Source organism: Nerophis lumbriciformis, linkage group LG29 (genome assembly GCF_033978685.3).
Source record: "Nerophis lumbriciformis linkage group LG29, RoL_Nlum_v2.1, whole genome shotgun sequence".
NCBI lineage: Eukaryota > Metazoa > Chordata > Actinopteri > Syngnathiformes > Syngnathidae > Nerophis > Nerophis lumbriciformis.
The window spans coordinates 32,988,583-33,009,671 of record NC_084576.2 but is presented as its reverse complement, the minus strand read 5'-3'; the positions used below and the strand labels follow the sequence as shown (position 1 = coordinate 33,009,671).

Below are 21,089 nucleotides of genomic sequence, written 5' to 3'. Positions count from 1 at the left end.
ATTCAGTCATGTACCTGTATTTGTTCATTAGTTCATGTATTTGTTCATTCATTCATGTATTCAGTCATTCATTCATGTATTTGTACATTCATTCATGTATTCAGTCATGTATTTGTTCATTCATTCAGTCATGTATTTGTACATTCATTCATGTATTCAGTCATGTATTTGTTCATTCATTCATGTATTCATTCATGTATTTGTACATTCATTCATGTATTCAGTCATGTATTTGTTCATTCATTCAGTCATGTATTTGTACATTCATTCATGTATTCAGTCATGTATTTGTTCATTCATTCATGTATTCATTCATGTGTTTGTACATTCATTCATGTATTCAGTCATGTATTTGTTCATTAGTTCATCTATTTGTTCATTCATTCATGTATTTGTACATTCATTCATGTATTCATTCATGTATTTGTACATTCATTCATGTATTCAGTCATGTATTTGTATATACATTCAAGTATTCAGTCATGTACCTGTATTTGTTCATTAGTTCATGTATTTGTTCATTCATTCATGTATTTAGTCATTCATTCTTGTATTTGTACATTCATTCATGTATTTGTTCATTCATTCAGTCATGTATTTGTACATTCATTCATGTATTCAGTCATGTATTTGTTCATTCATTCATGTATTCATTCATGTATTTGTGCATTCATTCATGTATTCAGTCATGTATTTGTACATTCATTCAAGTATTCAGTCATGTACCTGTATTTGTTCATTAGTTCATGTATTTGTTCATTCATTCATGTATTTGTACATTCATTCATGTATTCAGTCATGTATTTGTTCATTCATTCAGTCATGTATTTGTACATTAATTCATGTATTCAGTCATGTATTTGTTCATTCATTCATGTATTCATTCATGTATTTGCACATTCATTCATGTATTCAGTCATGTATTTGTTCATTAGTTCATCTATTTGTTCATTCATTCATGTATTTGTACATTCATTCATGTATTCGTTCATTTATTTGTACATTCATTCATGTATTCAGTCATGTATTTGTACATTCATTCAAGTATTCAGTCATGTACCTGTATTTGTTCATTAGTTCATGTATTTGTTCATTCATTCATGTATTCAGTCATTCATTCATGTATTTGTACATTCATTCATGTATTCAGTCATGTATTTGTTCATTCATTCAGTCATGTATTTGTACATTCATTCATGTATTTGTTCATTCATTCATGTATTCATACATTCATTCATGTATTCAGTCATGTATTTGTACATTCATTCATGTATTCAGTCATGTATTTGTACATTCGTTCATGTATTCATTCATGTATTTGTACATTCATTCAAGTATTCAGTCATGTACCTGTATTTGTTCAATAGTTCATGTATTTGTTCATTCATTCATGTATTCAGTCATTCATTCATGTATTTGTACATTCATTCATGTATTCAGTCATGTATTTCTTCATTCATTCAGTCATGTATTTGTACATTCATTCATGTATTCAGTCATGTATTTGTTCATTCATTCATGTATTCAGTCATGTATTTGTACATTCATTCATGTATTCAGTCATGTATTTGTTCATTAGTTCATCTATTTGTTCATTCATTCATGTATTTGTACATTCATTCATGTATTCATTCATGTATTTGTACATTCATTCAAGTATTCAGTCATGTACCTGTATTTGTTCATTAGTTCATGTATTTGTTCATTCATTCATGTATTCAGTCATTCATTCATGTATTTGTACATTCATTCATGTATTCAGTCATGTATTTGTTCATTCATTCAGTCATGTATTTGTACATTCATTCATGTATTCAGTCATGTATTTGTTCATTCATTCATGTATTCATACATTCATTCATGTATTCAGTCATGTATTTGTACATTCATTCATGTATTCAGTCATGTATTTGTACATTCATTCATGTATTCATTCATGTATTTGTACATTCATTCAAGTATTCAGTCATGTACCTGTATTTGTTCAATAGTTCATGTATTTGTTCATTCATTCATGTATTCAGTCATTCATTCATGTATTTGTACATTCATTCATGTATTCAGTCATGTATTTGTTCATTCATTCAGTCATGTATTTGTACATTCATTCATGTATTCAGTCATGTATTTGTTCATTCATTCATGTATTCAGTCATGTATTTGTACATTCATTCATGTATTCAGTCATGTATTTGTTCATTAGTTCATCTATTTGTTCATTCATTCATGTATTTGTACATTCATTCATGTATTCATTCATGTATTTGTACATTCATTCAAGTATTCAGTCATGTACCTGTATTTGTTCAATAGTTCATGTATTTGTTCATTCATTCATGTATTCAGTCATTCATTCATGTATTTGTACATTCATTCATGTATTCAGTCATGTATTTCTTCATTCATTCAGTCATGTATTTGTACATTCATTCATGTATTCAGTCATGTATTTGTTCATTCATTCATGTATTCAGTCATGTATTTGTACATTCATTCATGTATTCAGTCATGTATTTGTTCATTAGTTCATCTATTTGTTCATTCATTCATGTATTTGTACATTCATTCATGTATTCATTCATGTATTTGTACATTCATTCAAGTATTCAGTCATGTACCTGTATTTGTTCATTAGTTCATGTATTTGTTCATTCATTCATGTATTCAGTCATTCATTCATGTATTTGTACATTCATTCATGTATTCAGTCATGTATTTGTTCATTCATTCAGTCATGTATTTGTACATTCATTCATGTATTCAGTCATGTATTTGTTCATTCATTCATGTATTCATACATTCATTCATGTATTCAGTCATGTATTTGTACATTCATTCATGTATTCAGTCATGTATTTGTACATTCATTCATGTATTCATTCATGTATTTGTACATTCATTCAAGTATTCAGTCATGTACCTGTATTTGTTCAATAGTTCATGTATTTGTTCATTCATTCATGTATTCAGTCATTCATTCATGTATTTGTACATTCATTCATGTATTCAGTCATGTATTTGTTCATTCATTCAGTCATGTATTTGTACATTCATTCATGTATTCAGTCATGTATTTGTTCATTCATTCATGTATTCAGTCATGTATTTGTACATTCATTCATGTATTCAGTCATGTATTTGTTCATTAGTTCATCTATTTGTTCATTCATTCATGTATTTGTACATTCATTCATGTATTCATTCATGTATTTGTACATTCATTCATGTATTCAGTCATGTATTTGTACATTCATTCATGTATTCATTCAAGTATTTAAACATTCATTCATGTATTCAGTCATGTATTTGTACATTCATTCATGTATTCATTCATGTATTTGTACATTCATTCATGTATTAAGTCATGTATTTGTACATTCATTCATGTATTCAGTCATGTATTTGTTCATTAGTTCATCTATTTGTTCATTCATTCATGTATTTGTACATTCATTCATGTATTCAGTCATGTATTTGTACATTCATTCATGTATTAAGGCATGTATTTGTTCATTCATTCATGTATTCAGTCATGTATTTGTTCATTCATTCATTATTCATTCGTGTATTTGTTCATTCATGTACTCATTCATGTATTTGTTCATTCATTATTCATTCAAGGAATTCAACATCCATTCGTGTATTTGATCATTCATTAATGTATTTGTACATGCATTCATTTATGTATTTGTTCATTCATTCATGTATTTGTACAGTCATTCATTCATTCATTCATGTATTCAGTCATGCATTCGTACATTCATTCATTCATTCATGTATTCATTCATGTATTTGTATATTCAGTCATGTATTTGTACATTCATTCATGTATTTCTTCATTCATTCATGTATTCTTTCATGTGTTCATTGACAGACAGGCAAGCACCTCTCTCCTTGTACAGTTTGGTGAGGATGTGTCTCAGTCCTGCCGTGTGGTTGACCCACTCGATGATGCCACACTCCTCGTTGAGTGGTATGACAGCGTACGTGCGGATGTGGAGCTCCCGCCGCCGCGACTCCGCGTCCTTCCGTAAGCACTGCAATGTGATCACACCGTAAGCTCCCGCCTCAACTTTATTTACAATGTTTTTGTTAGGTACATAACTCCGCATGTGTTCATTCATAGTTGTGATGGGACTATCTACAATGTAAATAGTCCTGGAAATAAAGAAAACATTGCATTGAAAGAGAAGGTGTGTCCAAACTTTTGGCCTGTACTGTAAGTATATATATATATATATATATATATATATATATATATATATATATATATATATATATATATATATATATATATATATATATATATATATATACACACACACTATATTGCCAAAAGTATTTGGCCACACATCCAAATGATGAGAATCACTAATCACTTGGCCCGGTGTATCAAATCAAGCACTTAGGCATGGAGACTGTTTCTACAAACATTTGTGAAAGAATGGGCCGCTCTCAGTGATTTCCAGCGTGGAACTGTCATAGGATGCCACCTGTACATCGAATCCAGTCGTGAAATTTCCTCGCTCCTAAATAGTCCAAAGTCAACTTTATTATAAGAAAAGTGAAGAGTTTGGGAACAACAGCAACCAAGTGGTCGGCCATGTAAACTGACAGAGAGGTCAGCATAGTGCAAAGACTTTCTGCACAGTCACTTGCTACAGAGCTCCAAACTTCATGAGACCTTCCAATTAGCCCACGTACAGTACGCAGAGAGCTTCATGGAATGGGTTTCCACGGCTGGGCAGCTGCATCTAAGCCATACATCACCAAGTCCAATGCCAGTGGTGTAAAGGACATCACCACTGGACTCTAGAGCAGTGGAGACGCCTTCTCTGGACTGATGAATCACACTTTTACATCTGGCAATCTGATGGACCAGTCTGGGTTTGGAGGTTGCCAGGAGAACGCAACATTTCGGACTGCATTGTGCCGAGTGTGACATTTGGTGGAGGAGGAATTATGGTGTGGGGTTGTTTTTCAGGAGTTGGGCTTGGCCCCTTAGTTCCAGTGAAAGGAACTTTGAATGCTCCAGGATACTAAAACATTTTGGACAATTCCATGGGATGGCACTTCAAGTTCATATGTGAGTAAAGGCAGGTGGCCAAATACTTTTGGCAATATATATATATATATATATACATATATACATATATATACATATATATATCCATCCATCCATCCATCCATCCATCTTCTTCCGCTTATCCGAGGTCGGGTCGCGGGGGCAGCAGCCTAAGCAGGGAAGCCCAGACTTCCCTCTCCCCAGCCACTTCGTCCAGCTCCTCCCGGGGGATCCCGAGGCGTTCCCAGGCCAGCCGGGAGACATAGTCTTCCCAACGTGTCCTGGGTCTTCCCCGTGGCCTCCTACCGGTCGGACATGCTCGAAACACCTTCCTAGGGAGGCGTTCGGATGGCATCCTGACCAGATGCCCGAACCACCTCATCTGGCTCCTCTCCATGTGGAGGAGCAGCGGCTTTACTTTGAGCTCCCCCCGAATGACAGAGCTTCTCACCCTATCTCTAAGGGAGAGCCCCGCCACCCGGCGGAGGAAACTCATTTCGGCCGCTTGTACCCGTGATCTTGTCCTTTCGGTCATGACCCAAAGCTCATGACCATAGGTGAGGATGGGAACGTAGATCGACCGGTAAATCGAGAGCTTTGCCTTCCGGCTCAGCTCCTTCTTCACCACAACGGATCGATACAGCGTCCGCATTACTGAAGACGCCGCACCGATCCGCCTGTCGATCTCACGATCCACTCTTCCCTCACTCGTGAACAAGACTCCGAGGTACTTAAACTCCTCCACTTGGGGCAAGATCTCCTCCCCAACCCGGAGATGGCACTCCACCCTTTTCCGGGAGAGAACCATGGACTCGGACTTGGAGGTGCTGATTCTCATCCCAGTCGCTTCACACTCGGCTGCGAACCGATCCAGTGAGAGCTGAAGATCTTGGCCAGAGGAAGCCATCAGGACCACATCATCTGCAAATAGCAGAGACCTAATCCTCCAGCCACCAAACCAGATCCCCTCAACGCCTTGACTGCGCCTAGAAATTCTGTCCATTAAGGTTATGAACAGAATGGGTGACAAAGGGCAGCCTTGGCGGAGTCCAACCCTCACTGGAAACGTGTCCGACTTACTGCCGGCAATGCGGACCAAGCTCTGGCACTGATCATACAGGGAGCGAACTGCCACAATAAGACAGTCCGATACCCCATACTCTCTGAGCACTCCCCACAGGACTTCCCGGGGTACACGGTCGAATGCCTTCTCCAAGTCCACAAAGCACATGTAGACTGGTTGGGCAAACTCCCATGCACCCTCAAGGACCCTGCCCAGAGTATAGAGCTGGTCCACAGTTCCACGACCAGGACGAAAACCACACTGTTCTTCCTGAATCCGAGGTTCGACTATCCGGCGTAGCCTCATCTCCAGTACACCTGAATAGACCTTACCGGGAAGGCTGAGGAGTGTGATCCCACGATAGTTGGAACACACCCTCCGGTTCCCCTTCTTAAAGAGAGGCACCACCACCCCGGTCTGCCAATCCAGAGGTACCGCCCCCGATGTCCACGCGATGTTGCAGAGTCTTGTCAACCAAGACAGCCCCACAGCATCCAGAGCCTTAAGGAACTCCGGGCGGATCTCATCCACCCCCGGGGCCTTGCCACCGAGGAGCTTTTTAACTACCTCGGCAACCTCAGCCCCAGAAATAGGAGAGCCCACCACAGATTCCCCAGGCCCTGCTTCCTCATAGGAAGACGTGCTGGTAGGATTGAGGAGGTCTTCGAAGTATTCCCTCCACCGATCCACAACATCCGCAGTCGAGGTCAGCAGAGCACCATCCCCACCATACACGGTGTTGACACTGCACTGCTTCCCCTTCCTGAGGCGGCGGATGGTGGTCCAGAATTGCTTCGAAGCCGCCCGGAAGTCTTTTTCCATGGCCTCCCCGAACTCCTCCCATGTCCGAGTTTTTGCCTCCGCAACCGCTGAAGCCGCACACCGCTTGGCCTGTCGGTACCTGTCTGCTGCCTCAGGAGTCCCATGAGCCAAAAGAACCCGATAGGACTGGTGCTCTTCTAACTGGCCTACAATATGAGCCCTCCTTTAATGCAACACTTGCCTTGACCTAAAAAAGTAAAAATTGGGGACCTGTACACTCATCTAGCGAGGTGAGGGTCAGAAAAGTATCATGTCATCATGGTAATGATGAATTGATTTCACGATAAACGCCACACATGACCATAACACACACTACACTGTAATATATGTTAGTATTGTTATAATACATTATTAGTAGTATTGTTGATTATAAAGATGTACAAGATGTTAATAGTAGCATATTCCTGGTAGTGTGTGGCACCTTGTTAATGAGGCAGTTGAACTCCATAAGTCTGCAGTCTTTCCTCAGGTCGTCTTTAGGTTTGCACATCATGGTGTAGCTCCGCCCATCTGACCCCTTCAGACTGATCTTCTTGGGCTTCTGTAAGGAGGCCAGGATCTCCACCTGCATGCACACGCACCATCATCATGACCACTGGGAAACACACACACAGCACTTCAGTCATTTCCCTCACAGAGTCTTCAAAGCCGTGCAGGTAGGCCCAGTGTCCCGGGAAGGCGTCGTGCGTGGCGTTGGCGCCGCCGGTAGAGGGCAGCGTTGGGATGAGCACGGACTGCAGCGGGATCAGGATCTGGCTGAAGGTGGGCTCCTCCACCAGACGTTTCAGCTGCTTGAAGTGCACGCTCATGCTCAGGCTGCTGCTGTTACCATCCACCTGCACAAACATCAGAATAATCAGCATTTACCACCATTTACTTTTGCTGGGAATTTGTACACCGGAAAAGTATTAACCAACTTTTCTTACCGATTAGTACCCCGTTTTTGTGTATTTGGGATCTGCACAAGTCCCCAAAATATGAACTCAAAGCATTGAGGGATGGCAAAGATATTTATGAAACAATCTTGCCTTCCTTCACACTTTCTCCAAAAGAGCCATTTGGAATTTGAGTAGCGAGTTATGTCAGCGGATATATCTTGACATTGAGAGAAAAAAATGTAGCCAATGTGTATAAATGATATATACACTGTACAGTATGTGGGTTTGGCTCCCTTTTTTCCAAGAACACTAATACCAAAAATCACAATGTCCAATAGAGTTCTAAAAAAGTTATGACAGACCGCCTCAAAAAAATGGAATGGAATTTGACAGTTTTTTACTGAATGAGACACCCAAAATGTACATGAAAATAAAGAAAGTGGGATTTACAATATTAACTATGAACAATAAAACACTGAATATTAACAACATATGAACGTCACTCCTCTTTCACGTGGGATTTACAATATTAACTATGAACAATAAAACACTGAATATTAACAACATATGAACGTCGCTCCTCTTTTACGTGGGATTTACAATATTAACTATGAACAATAAAACACTGAATATTAACAACTTGCTCAAGCTTTTCATTTAATCAACTAACTGGAGTCATTGGGAAAAGATGGAAACAAATTATTAATTATAGAACTACTAAATTATTAGTTTGTAAACCTCTAATAAGAAATTCGAGTTGGCAAAAAGGAACTAAAATAAATAGAAAAATATATAAGTTTTATTTAATAAAGAAATCTTTGAAGGCTGCCCCATACAACACATTTGGAAAATGGGAGGACTTTTTTGACTGCCCGTTGCCGTGGGATGCCATATTCAAACTAATCTATAAAACTACTACTGATGTGCAAAATCGTTATTTTCAAATTAAAATTATTTATAACTTCTTACCCACGGGGAAAATGTTAAAATGATGGAATATGACAGAGTCAGATGACTGCCGATTTTGTTGTCAGGAGTCTGAATCCACCCTGCATTTGTTTTGGTATTGTCATATTGTGTCTTCCTTTTGGGTGGAAAGTTGAAAAAATGTGTTTAAGGATTGGTTTGTTTATGAAGCTTGATGTGGTTTCTGTTATTTTGGGAGAGTTCATTGACAATCATGATTTAATCAATTTAATTATAGTACTAGGTAAAAGGTTTATTTTTAAGGCCAAAAACAGATATTCACTTAGTATTACTTTCTTTAAAACATTTATTCAGTATTTTTTAACTTTAGAAAGTTACATGGTTGAAAACGATAATGATGCCAAAAAACATAAAAAAAAGATGGGAAGTCCTCAAAGGCTTATGTTGAAAGTGTAATTATGTTTATAGATTATATGCTATCTGTTGTTGTATTCCCTAATTTTTAGTGACCTGAACATAAGCTGGACTGTACATACATTTTTTGTTTTTGTTTTTAAAATGTAATTTTGTTTATAGATTATATGCAATCTGTTGTGTTCCAAAATTTTCTGTTATTATTATTTTTTGTTTTTCTCAGTGTACATGAATGAAGGTGTGTGTTGCTGGACCCGACTTGGACATTATCTGGACTGGACCTGGTTTAAAAAAAACAACAACAACCTTTAAACGAAGCTAATTTCATTTACAACCAGGTCTGGTGAAGATAAGGTCCTTTCTTTCCTTTTTTATTTTTTATAGATAAGATAAATAAATATTTTCTTGGATAAAAAGGAAAGTAAACAATATAAAAATAATTACATAGGGGAGAAAAAAGAAAGAAAAAATAGTAATTAAATGAAAATGTTAGTGGACCAGCAGCACAAACAATCAAGTGTGCTTCAGGGACTGTGTTGTGTCCCTTGCAGAAGTGTTGTCCATGTTGTGGGAACCAGAGTATTGATGGCAGAAAGAAACAACCCCTTTTGTGTGAGTGGGTGTGTGTGAGTGTGAATGGGGGAGGGAGGTTTTTTTTTTTGGGTTGATGCACTAGTTGAAAGTGTATCGTGTGTTTTTTTCTATGTTGATTTAATAAAAAAAAAATAAAAAAAAATAAAAAAAATATTAACAACATATGAACATCGCTTCTCTTACGTGGGATTTACAATATTAACTATGAACAATAAAACACTGAATATTAACAACATATGAACGTCGCTCCTCTTTTACGTGGGATTTACAATATTAACTATGAACAATAAAACACTGAATATTAACAACATATCAAATCAAATCAAATCAACTTTATTTATAAAGCACATTTAAAATTTACCACAGGGGTAGCCAAAGTGCTGTACAATGAACAGGTTAAAAGATAAAACGAGTACCGAGCAAACACAACACAACACACACAGAACACGATAAAAAATAAATAATTAAAATAGAATTAATAAAAACATAAAAACAGGATCACAGCAGGTGTATTATGGGGCGCCATTGCAGGATGGATATCACTCAGTGTTAAAAGCCATGGAATAAAAGTATGTTTTTAAGAGAGATTTAAAAACAGGAAGAGAGGAGGCTTGTCTAACACTCAGGGGTAGGTCGTTCCAGAGCTTGGGAGCAGCAACGGCGAAAGCTCTGTCACCTCTAAGCTTCAGCCTTGTGTCAGGGACCGTCAACAGCAGCTGATCGGCTGATCTTAAGGATCGGGTGGGGCAGTAAGGCTGAAGGAGGTCGGAGAGATAGGTTGGCGCGAGGTTGTTTAGACATTTAAAAACAAATAAAAGGAGTTTAAAATGTATTCGGTAACGCACAGGGAGCCAGTGAAGGGACGCTAAAATAGGGGTGATGTGCTCACGTCTGCGGGTCTGTGTTAGCAGACGAGCAGCAGAGTTCTGCACGAGCTGCAGGCGGGCGAGGGAGGCCTGGCTAATGCCTACATACAGGGCATTACAATAATCAAGACGAGTCGAGATAAAAGCGTGGATTAATTTCTCAAGATCATGTCTTGATAGAAGCGGTTTCACTTTCGCTATTTGGCGTAATTGATAAAAGCTTTTTTGAACGACGCTGCTGATTTGTTTTTCGAATTTAAAATCTGAGTCAAACTTTACCCCCAGGTTTGTGACAGAGTCGCTGAGATACGGGGTCAGAGTGCCGAGGTCAACGTTGGGGGAGGGAGAGCGACTTGGACCGAACAACATAACTTCTGTTTTATCTTCATTTAGGCTCAGGAAGTTAGCTGAAAGCCAGACTTTGATGTCGTGCAGGCAGTCAATAAGATGTTGAACCGTGTTATTTTGTGCCATGGGAAAATAAATCTGGCAATCATCGGCATAAAAATGAAATGCAATACTGTACTTCCTAAAAATAGAACCAAGGGGGAGAAGGTAAAGCGCAAATAAAATTGGGGCAAGGATTGAGCCCTGGGGGACCCCATGTGGTAAAGGAGCTGTGGACGACATAAAACTGTCTACTTTTACACAAAATAAACATATGAACATCATTTACTTCTCAGACCAGCTCCTCGATAGTTGTGTCAATCAATCATTGAGTTAAATGAGTAGAAAGTACAGTAAAGAGTGAAAGTGAAAGTATTTGGTGCTGACCGGCTTGTTGCAGAGCTCCAGCAGCTTGTCGGTGAGCCTGTTGGCGTCGTTGATGAACTTCTCCAGCGAGGGCTTGAGGCTGATGGCCTTCTTCAGGATCTGATTGCAGCGATTCATGCGAGTGGGATAAGACGACTAGGGGGAGAAAAACATCCCGTAAAAAAAGAAACTTCCCCAAAGTCCGTGTACAAGTTTGCCGCACCTTTGACACGGCCGCCATCAGCCACATGGCCTGCTGCGGGTACGCCAGGAAGACCTTGGCCACGATGGTCATGAGGACGGTGAAGACCTCGTCGCTGGAGTGGCACACCCTGGAGATGAGCTGCGAGAAGGCGGTCAGGAACTGGTACGGCGCCAAGTTGTCGCAGTGCTCGCTCACGGCCGCGTTGATCTTGGACAGCTCCTGGCGCATCTGTCTGTCGGTGCGGCCGGCTGCAGGCAGACAGGTGGACAGGTGCTGTTACCTGTCGCACGCCAACAAGTGTGTCGGTGCCGACGACACCTACCTTTCTCACACTCGCACACCTTGGCTCCAAAGTCCAGCCAGAGGGACAACATGCGAGGCATGGCCTGGTAGATGTACTGGTTACCAAACTGCAAGGCTCTGCAACCGCAAGATGTGAATGAATGAATTTTATTCATGTCATCATTCTTACTTCTGCAATTCTTACATACTGTAAAGAGAAACAACCATTTATTTCTTATATATTCATTTATCTATGCATTTGTTTATTCTTTCATCCATTGTTTTGTTCATTCATTTATTTATAAATGTATTTGTCCATTCATCTGTTCATCCATTCATTATTTGTTCATTCATTCATGTATTTGTTCATTTATTTGTTATTTATTCGTTTATTTACTTATTTATAAATTTGTCCATTAATCCATTTATGTATTCATCCATTCATTCCCTCATTAGTCGAATAATCCATTCATGTATTTATTCATTCATTAATTTATTTATTCGTTAATAAATGTATTTTTTCATTAAATCATCAATTTATTCATCCATTAATTTGTTGATTGATTTATTCATTTTTAAATGTATTTGCCCATTCATTCATTTACATATTCATCCATTCATTCGCTCATAAATTTTTGTTCATTCATTCATGTATTTGTTCATTCATCCATGTAGTTGTTCATTCATTATTCATTCATGTATTTGTTTATTAATTCATGTATTTGTTCATTCATTCATGTATTTGTTCATTCATTCATGTAGTTGTTCATTCATGTATTTGTTCATTAATTCATGTATTCATTTATGTATTTGTTCATTCATTCAAGTATTCATTCATGTATTTGTTCATTCATTCAAGTATTCACTCATGTATTTGTACATTCATTCATGTATCTGTTCATTCATTCATGCATTTAATCATTCATTCATGTGTTTGTAAATTCATTCATTTATTTGTTCATTCATTCATGTATTTGTTCACTAACGTATTCATTCATGTATTTGTTCATTAATTCACGTATTCATTTATGCATGTTCATTCATTCATTCATGTATGTGTACATTCATTCATGTATGTGTACATTCATTCATGTATTTGTTCATTCATTCATATATTTGTTCATTTATTCATATATGTTAATTCATTCATGTCGTTCATTCATGTATTCGTACGTTCATTCATGTATTTGTACATCCATTCATGTATTTGTTCATTCATTCATGTATTCATTCATGTATTTATACATTAATTCATGTATTTGTTCATTCATTCAAGTATTCACTCATGTATTTGTACATTCATTCATGTATCTGTTCATTCATTCATGCATTTAATCATTCATTCATGTTTGTAAATTAATTTATTCATTCATTCATGTATTTGTTCATTAATTCACGTATTCATTTACGCATGTTCATTCATTCATTCATGTATGTGTACATTCATTCATGTATGTGTACATTCATTCATGTATTTGTTCATTCATTTATATATTTGTTCATTTATTCATATATGTTCATTCATTCATGTCGTTCATTCATGTATTCGTACGTTCATTCATGTATTTGTACATTCATTCATGTATTTGTTCATTCATTCATGTATTTGTACATTCATTCATGTATTTGTTCATTCATTCAAGTATTCACTCATGTATTTGTACATTCATTCATGTATCTGTTCATTCATTCATGCATTTAATCATTCATTCATGTTTGTAAATTTATTTATTTGTTCATTCATTCATTCATGTATTTGTTCATTAATTCACGTATTCATTTATGCATGTTCATTCATTCATTCATGTACGTGTACATTCATCCATGTATGTGTACATTCATTCATGTATTTGTTCATTCATTCATATATTTGTTCATTTATTCATATATGTTAATTCATTCATGTCGTTCATTCATGTATTCGTACGTTCATTCATGTATTTGTACATTCATTCATGTATTTGTTCATTCACTCATGTATTCATTCATGTATTTGTACGTTCATTCATGTATTCATTCATGTATTTGTACGTTCATTCTTGTCGTTCATTCATGTATTTGTACGTTCATTCATGTCGTTCATTCATGTATTCGTACGTTCATTCATGTATTTGTACATTCATTCATGTATTTGTTCATTCATTCATGTATTCATTCATGTATTTGTACATTCATTAATGTATTTGTTCATTCATTCAAGTATTCACTCATGTATTTGTACATTCATTCATGTATCTGTTCATTCATTCATGCATTTAATCATTCATTCCTGTTTGTAAATTCATTTATTTGTTCATTCATTCATGTATTTGTTCATTAATTCACGTATTCATTTATGCATGTTCATTCATTAATTCATGTATGTGTACATTCATTCATGTATGTGTACATTCATTCATGTATTTGTTCATTCGTTTGTTCATTCATTCATATATTTGTTCATTTATTCATATGTTAATTCATTCATGTCGTTCATTCATGTATTCGTACGTTCATTCATGTATTTGTACATTCATTCATGTATTTGTTCATTCATTCATGTATTCATTCATGTATTTGTACATTCATTCATGTATTTGTTCATTCATTTGTTCATTCATTCATATATTTGTTCATTTATTCATGTTAATTCATTCATGTCGTTCATTCATGTATTCGTACGTTCATTCATGTATTTGTACATTCATTCATGTATTTGTTCATTCATTCATGTATTCATTCATGTATTTGTTCATTCAAGTATTCACTCATGTATTTGTACATTCATTCATGTATTTGTTCATTCATTCAAGTATTCACTCATGTATTTGTACATTCATTCATGTATCTGTTCATTCATTCATGCATTTAATCATTCATTCATGTTTGTAAATTAATTTATTTGTTCATTCATTCATGTATTTGTTCATTAATTCACATATTCATTTATACATGTTCATTCATTCATTCATGTATGTGTACATTCATTCATGTATCTGTTCATTCATTCATGCATTTAATCATTCATTCATGTTTGTAAATTAATTTATTTGTTCATTCCTTCATGTATTTGTTCATTAATGTATTCATTCATGTATTTGTTCATTAATTCACGTATTCATTTATGCATGTTCATTCATTCATTCATTCATGTATGTGTGCATTCATTCATGTATGTGTACATTCATTCATGTATTTGTTCATTCATTCATGCATTTGTTCATTCATTCATTCAGTCATGTATTTATACATTCATTCATGTATTTGTTCATCTATTCATATATGTTAATTCATTCATGTCGTTCATTCATGTATTCGTACATTCATTCATGTATTTGTTCATTCATTCATGTATTCATTCATGTATTTGTACATTCATTCATGTATTTGTTCATTCATTTGTTCATTCATTCATATATTTGTTCATTTATTCATGTTAATTCATTCATGTCGTTCATTCATGTATTCGTACGTTCATTCATGTATTTGTACATTCATTCATGTATTTGTTCATTCATTCATGTATTCATTCATGTATTTGTTCATTCAAGTATTCACTCATGTATTTGTACATTCATTCATGTATTTGTTCATTCATTCAAGTATTCACTCATGTATTTGTACATTCATTCATGTATCTGTTCATTCATTCATGCATTTAATCATTCATTCATGTTTGTAAATTAATTTATTTGTTCATTCATTCATGTATTTGTTCATTAATTCACATATTCATTTATACATGTTCATTCATTCATTCATGTATGTGTACATTCATTCATGTATGTGTACATTCATTCATGTATCTGTTCATTCATTCATGCATTTAATCATTCATTCATGTTTGTAAATTAATTTATTTGTTCATTCCTTCATGTATTTGTTCATTAATGTATTCATTCATGTATTTGTTCATTAATTCACGTATTCATTTATGCATGTTCATTCATTCATTCATTCATGTATGTGTGCATTCATTCATGTATGTGTACATTCATTCATGTATTTGTTCATTCATTCATGCATTTGTTCATTCATTCATTCAGTCATGTATTTATACATTCATTCATGTATTTGTTCATCTATTCATATATGTTAATTCATTCATGTCGTTCATTCATGTATTCGTACATTCATTCATGTATTTGTTCATTTATTCATATATGTTCATTCATTCATGTATTCGTACGTTCATTCATGTATTTGTACGTTCATTCATGTATTTGTACATTCATTCTTGTCGTTCATTCATGTATTTGTACGTTCATTCATGCATTCGTTCATGTCGTTCATTCATGTAATTGTACGTTCATTCTTGTCGTTCATTCATGTATTTGTACGTTCATTCATGTCGTTCATTCATGTATTTGTACGTTCATTCATGTATTCATTCATGTATTTGTACGTTCATTCATGTCGTTCATTCATGTATTTGTACGTTCATTCATGCATTCATGTCGTTCATTCATGTAATTGTACGTTCATTCATGTATTCATTCATGTGTTTGTACATGCATTCATGTATTCATTCATGATTTATTTTTATTTATTTTGACGCAAAAAGGAATGTTTAAAAACTCGGAATTCTGCGATTTCGCAAAAATTCCACATGCCTGAATTGTTGCTGATTTTAAAATGAGTGAAAGTGAAAATAGACCCGACTAGACCCGCTCATGGACAGTGTGCCTTACTATGTTCTAGAAAATAGGGTAATAGCATGCAGACGTACTTTCCAAAGTAGGTGACGATGTATCTGATGAGGTTGCCTTGTTTCTCCAGCTTGTTGTCGGTCACCATGGGCATCACCTTGTCGTAGTACTTTGCCAAGTAGAAGTTGCCATCCTCCCACTCGGGCAGAAGGTTGGTCACGTCCTGAAGAAATACGCAGGAAGTCAGCATCACACATGACTTGGACGTCCGCCCGTGTCCACCTTGTACGTCTTCATGATGGCGTTGGACTCAAAGTTGGCCGTCTCCTCCATGAAGCGTCCCACCAGCAGCATGGCCCTGCCTTTGGTCTGCAGGCTGCGAGGGTCCGACTGGGGGCGGTCGTCGGGGAAACACTGGGCCACGCCCTTCTGGAGCACGATGAGGGCCTGGTGCACGTCCCCCTGAGACACAGCACTTTGAATGTGACGCTTGACCCGGACCTCCCACTTCCTGTCCCACCTTGGACCAAAGCCACTTGGCCTTCTCGGTGACCAGCTCGGCCAGGTGAGAGCTCTCCGCGTTCAGGAGGGCGTTGAAAGCCGTCTGGTGATGCCCCGCCTTCCTGGCCACGCGGGCGCTCTGCAGCCAGCACTCTCCCACCAGCTCCTGGCTCGTAGGTCTGGACACAACGTCGGAGAATTTCAACCTTCAACCTTCAACCAGCGGAGGAACATCAGACCGTACTGTGATTGTAGGCTGAGCAAGGCGCGACGCAGGGCCAGGACGGGCTCTTTGGCCCGGAAGGATTTCTGGGTCATCTCCAGCCGGTCCGACCAATGAGACGGAAGCTGTCTGAGGCTGGGGGCGGAGCCTGTTTCCTGCAGCTCTGTGAAGGTGTGCTCCAACTCGCTCAGCATGTGTAACCTGATCACAAAAAAGGTACGGCTCAGAAAAAAACTGCAAAAAAATAAAACAAATGTGCCTTTTTATGCAACTTTCTACCAGTAAAACGTGTCCCTATAAACACCACCACTTCTCAGAATCAGGCTTCGCTACACATCTTATACCAAGTATCAGATACAGAGTGTAAGTTTGATCATGTTGCTCTTTAGCGACTGGTCTAAGCCAGGGATCACTAACTGGCGGACCTAGACCACATTCCATACAAACCTGGGGCCTTATGTAGAAAAATAACAAAAATATACCTAAAATAGACGTTCAAATCCAGGAATCCTTTCTAACATGGCAATCTACCGTATTTTTCGGACTATAAGCGCACTTAAAATCCTTTCCTTTTCTCAAAACTCGACAGTGCGCCTTATAACCCGGTGTGCCTAATGTATGGAATCATTTGGTTGTGCTTACTGACCTCAAAGCTATTTTATGTGGTACATGGTGAAATGATAAGTGTAGACTGCAATATGATGGCAGTCACACATAAGAGATACGTGTAGACTGCAATATGAGTTATATACTACATTGTTGTATGTGATATATGACATCTATTACATTGTTGTATGTGATATATGACATCTATTACATTGTTGTATGTGATATATGACATCTATTACATTGTTGTATGTGATATATGACATCTATTACATTGTTGTATGTGATATATGACATCTATTACATTGTTGTATGTGATATATGACATCTATTACATTGTTGTATGTGATATATGACATCTATTACGTTGTTGTATGTGATATATGACATCTATTACATTGTTGTATGTGATATATGACATCTATTACGTTGTTGTATGTGATATATGACATCTATTACATTGTTGTATGTGATATACGACATCTATTACATTGTTGTATGTGATATACGACATCTATTACATTGTTGTATGTGATATATGACATATATTACGTTGTTGTATGTGATTATATGACATCTATTACACTGTTGTATGTGATATATGACATCTATTACATTGTTGTATGTGATATATGACATCTATTACATTGTTGTATGTGATATATGACATCTATTACATTGTTGTATGTGATGTATGACATCTATTACATTGTTGTATGTGATATATGACATCTATTACATTGTTGTATGTGATATATGACATCTATTACATTGTTGTATGTGATATATGACATCTATTACATTGTTGTATGTGATATATGACATCTATTACATTGTTGTATGTGATATATGACATCTATTACATTGTTGTATGTGATATATGACATCTATTACATTGTTGTATGTGATATATGACATCTATTACATTGTTGTATGTGATATATGACATCTATTACATTGTTGTATGTGATATATGACATCTATTACATTGTTGTATGTGATATATGACATCTATTACGTTGTTGTATGTGATATATGACATCTATTACATTGTTGTATGTGATATATGACATCTATTACATTGTTGTATGTGATATATGACATCCATTACATTGTTATATGTGATATATGACATCTATTACATTGTTGTATGTGATATATGACATCTATTACATTGTTGTATGTGATATATGACATCTATTACGTTGGTGTATGTGATATATGACATCTCTTGCTGGTTCTGACGATGACATACCTAACATTACTAATACATACCTGACGGTGAGATACCTAACAGTACTAATACATACTTGATGACATACCTGACAATGACATATCTAACACATATCTGACGATGACATACTTAGCATACCTAATACATACCTGATGATGACATACCTAACATACCTAATACATACCTGACGATGACATACCTAACAGATACCTGACGATATCACACCTAACATACCTAATAGATACCTGATGATTATATACCTAACACATACTTGACGATGACATACCTAATACATACCTGACACATACCTAAAATACCTGATACATACCTAATAATGACATACCCAACATACCTGATGATGATATACCTAAGATTACTAATACATACCTAACGATGACATACCTAACATTACTGATACATACCTGACGATGACATACCTAACATTACTAATGCATACCTGACGACATACCTAACACATACCTGACGATGACATACTTAGCATACCTAATACATACCTGACGATGACATACCTAGCATACCTAATACATACCTGACAATGACATACCTAACAGATACCTGACGATATCACACCTAACATACCTAATAGATACCTTATGATGACATAACTAACATACCTAATACATACTTGACGATGACATACCTAAAATACCTAATACATACCTGACACATACCTAAAATACCTGATACACACCTAATAATGACATACCCAACATACCTGATGATGATATACCAAAGATTACTAATACATACCTAACGATGACATACCTAACATTACTGATACATACCTGACGATGACATACCTAACATTACTAATACATACCTGACGACATACCTAACACATACCTGACGATGACATACTTAGCATACCTAATACATACCTGACGATGACATACCTAGCATACCTAATACATACCTGACAATGACATACCTAACAGATACCTGACGATATCACACCTAACATACCTAATAGATACCTTATGATGACGACATAACTAACATACCTAATACATACTTGACTATGACATACCTAAAATACCTAATACATACCTGACAATGACATACCTGACACATACCTGACAATGACATACCTAAAATACCTGATAAATACCTGACAATGACATACCTGCCAATGACATACCTAAAATACCTGATAAATACTTAATAATGACATACCTAACATTACTAATACATACCTGACGATGACATACCTAACGTTACTAATACATACCTGACGATGACATACCTATCATTACTAATACATACCTGACGACATACCTAACACATACCTGACGATGACATACTTAGCATACCTAATACATACCCGACGATGACATACCTAACAATGATATACCTAACAGATACCTGATGATGACATACCTAACATACCTGACAATGACATACCTAACAGATACCTGACGATATCACACCTAACATACCTAATAGATACCTGATGATGATATATCTAACATACTTAATAAATACCTGATGATGACATACCTAACATACCTGACAATGACATACCTAAAATACATGATACATACCGTATTTTTCGGACTATAAGTCGCAGTTTTTTTCATAGTTTGGCCGGGCTCCAGTGCGACTTATATATGTTTTTTTCCTTCTTTATTATGCATTTTCGGCAGGTGCGACTTATACTCCGGTGCGACTTATACTCCGAAAAATACGATACCTTTTAATGACGTACCCAACATACCTGACGATGACATTCCTAACATTACTAATACACACCTGACCACATACCTGACGATGACATACCTACCATACCTAATACATACCCAACGATGACATACCTAACACATACTTGACAATGACATACCAAACAGACACCTGATGGTGACATACCTAATACATACGTGACGATGACATACCTAAAATACCTAACACATACCTGACAATGATATACCTAGAATACCTGATACATACCTAACATATCTGATACATACCTGACAATGACATACCTAACAGATACTTGATGATGACATATCT

The 21,089-nt window shown here is 36.2% G+C and overlaps 1 protein-coding gene across 1 annotated transcript in view; it reads right to left on the bottom strand.

The window, feature by feature from the left end:
- The window catches only part of atr (ATR serine/threonine kinase), a 123,664-nt gene that overhangs the window by 13,858 nt on the left and 88,717 nt on the right, over nt 1-21,089 (bottom strand). Inside the window, exons 33-42 of the mRNA XM_061924475.2 lie at nt 17,243-17,422; nt 17,018-17,177; nt 16,780-16,959; nt 16,578-16,720; nt 11,910-12,007; nt 11,606-11,835; nt 11,404-11,538; nt 7,586-7,786; nt 7,372-7,515; nt 3,887-4,037 (exon numbers count right to left, since the gene is read on the bottom strand). Coding sequence (XP_061780459.2) covers nt 3,887-4,037; nt 7,372-7,515; nt 7,586-7,786; nt 11,404-11,538; nt 11,606-11,835; nt 11,910-12,007; nt 16,578-16,720; nt 16,780-16,959; nt 17,018-17,177; nt 17,243-17,422 — 1,622 coding nt within the window. The remainder of the gene's footprint in view (nt 1-3,886; nt 4,038-7,371; nt 7,516-7,585; nt 7,787-11,403; nt 11,539-11,605; nt 11,836-11,909; nt 12,008-16,577; nt 16,721-16,779; nt 16,960-17,017; nt 17,178-17,242; nt 17,423-21,089) is intronic.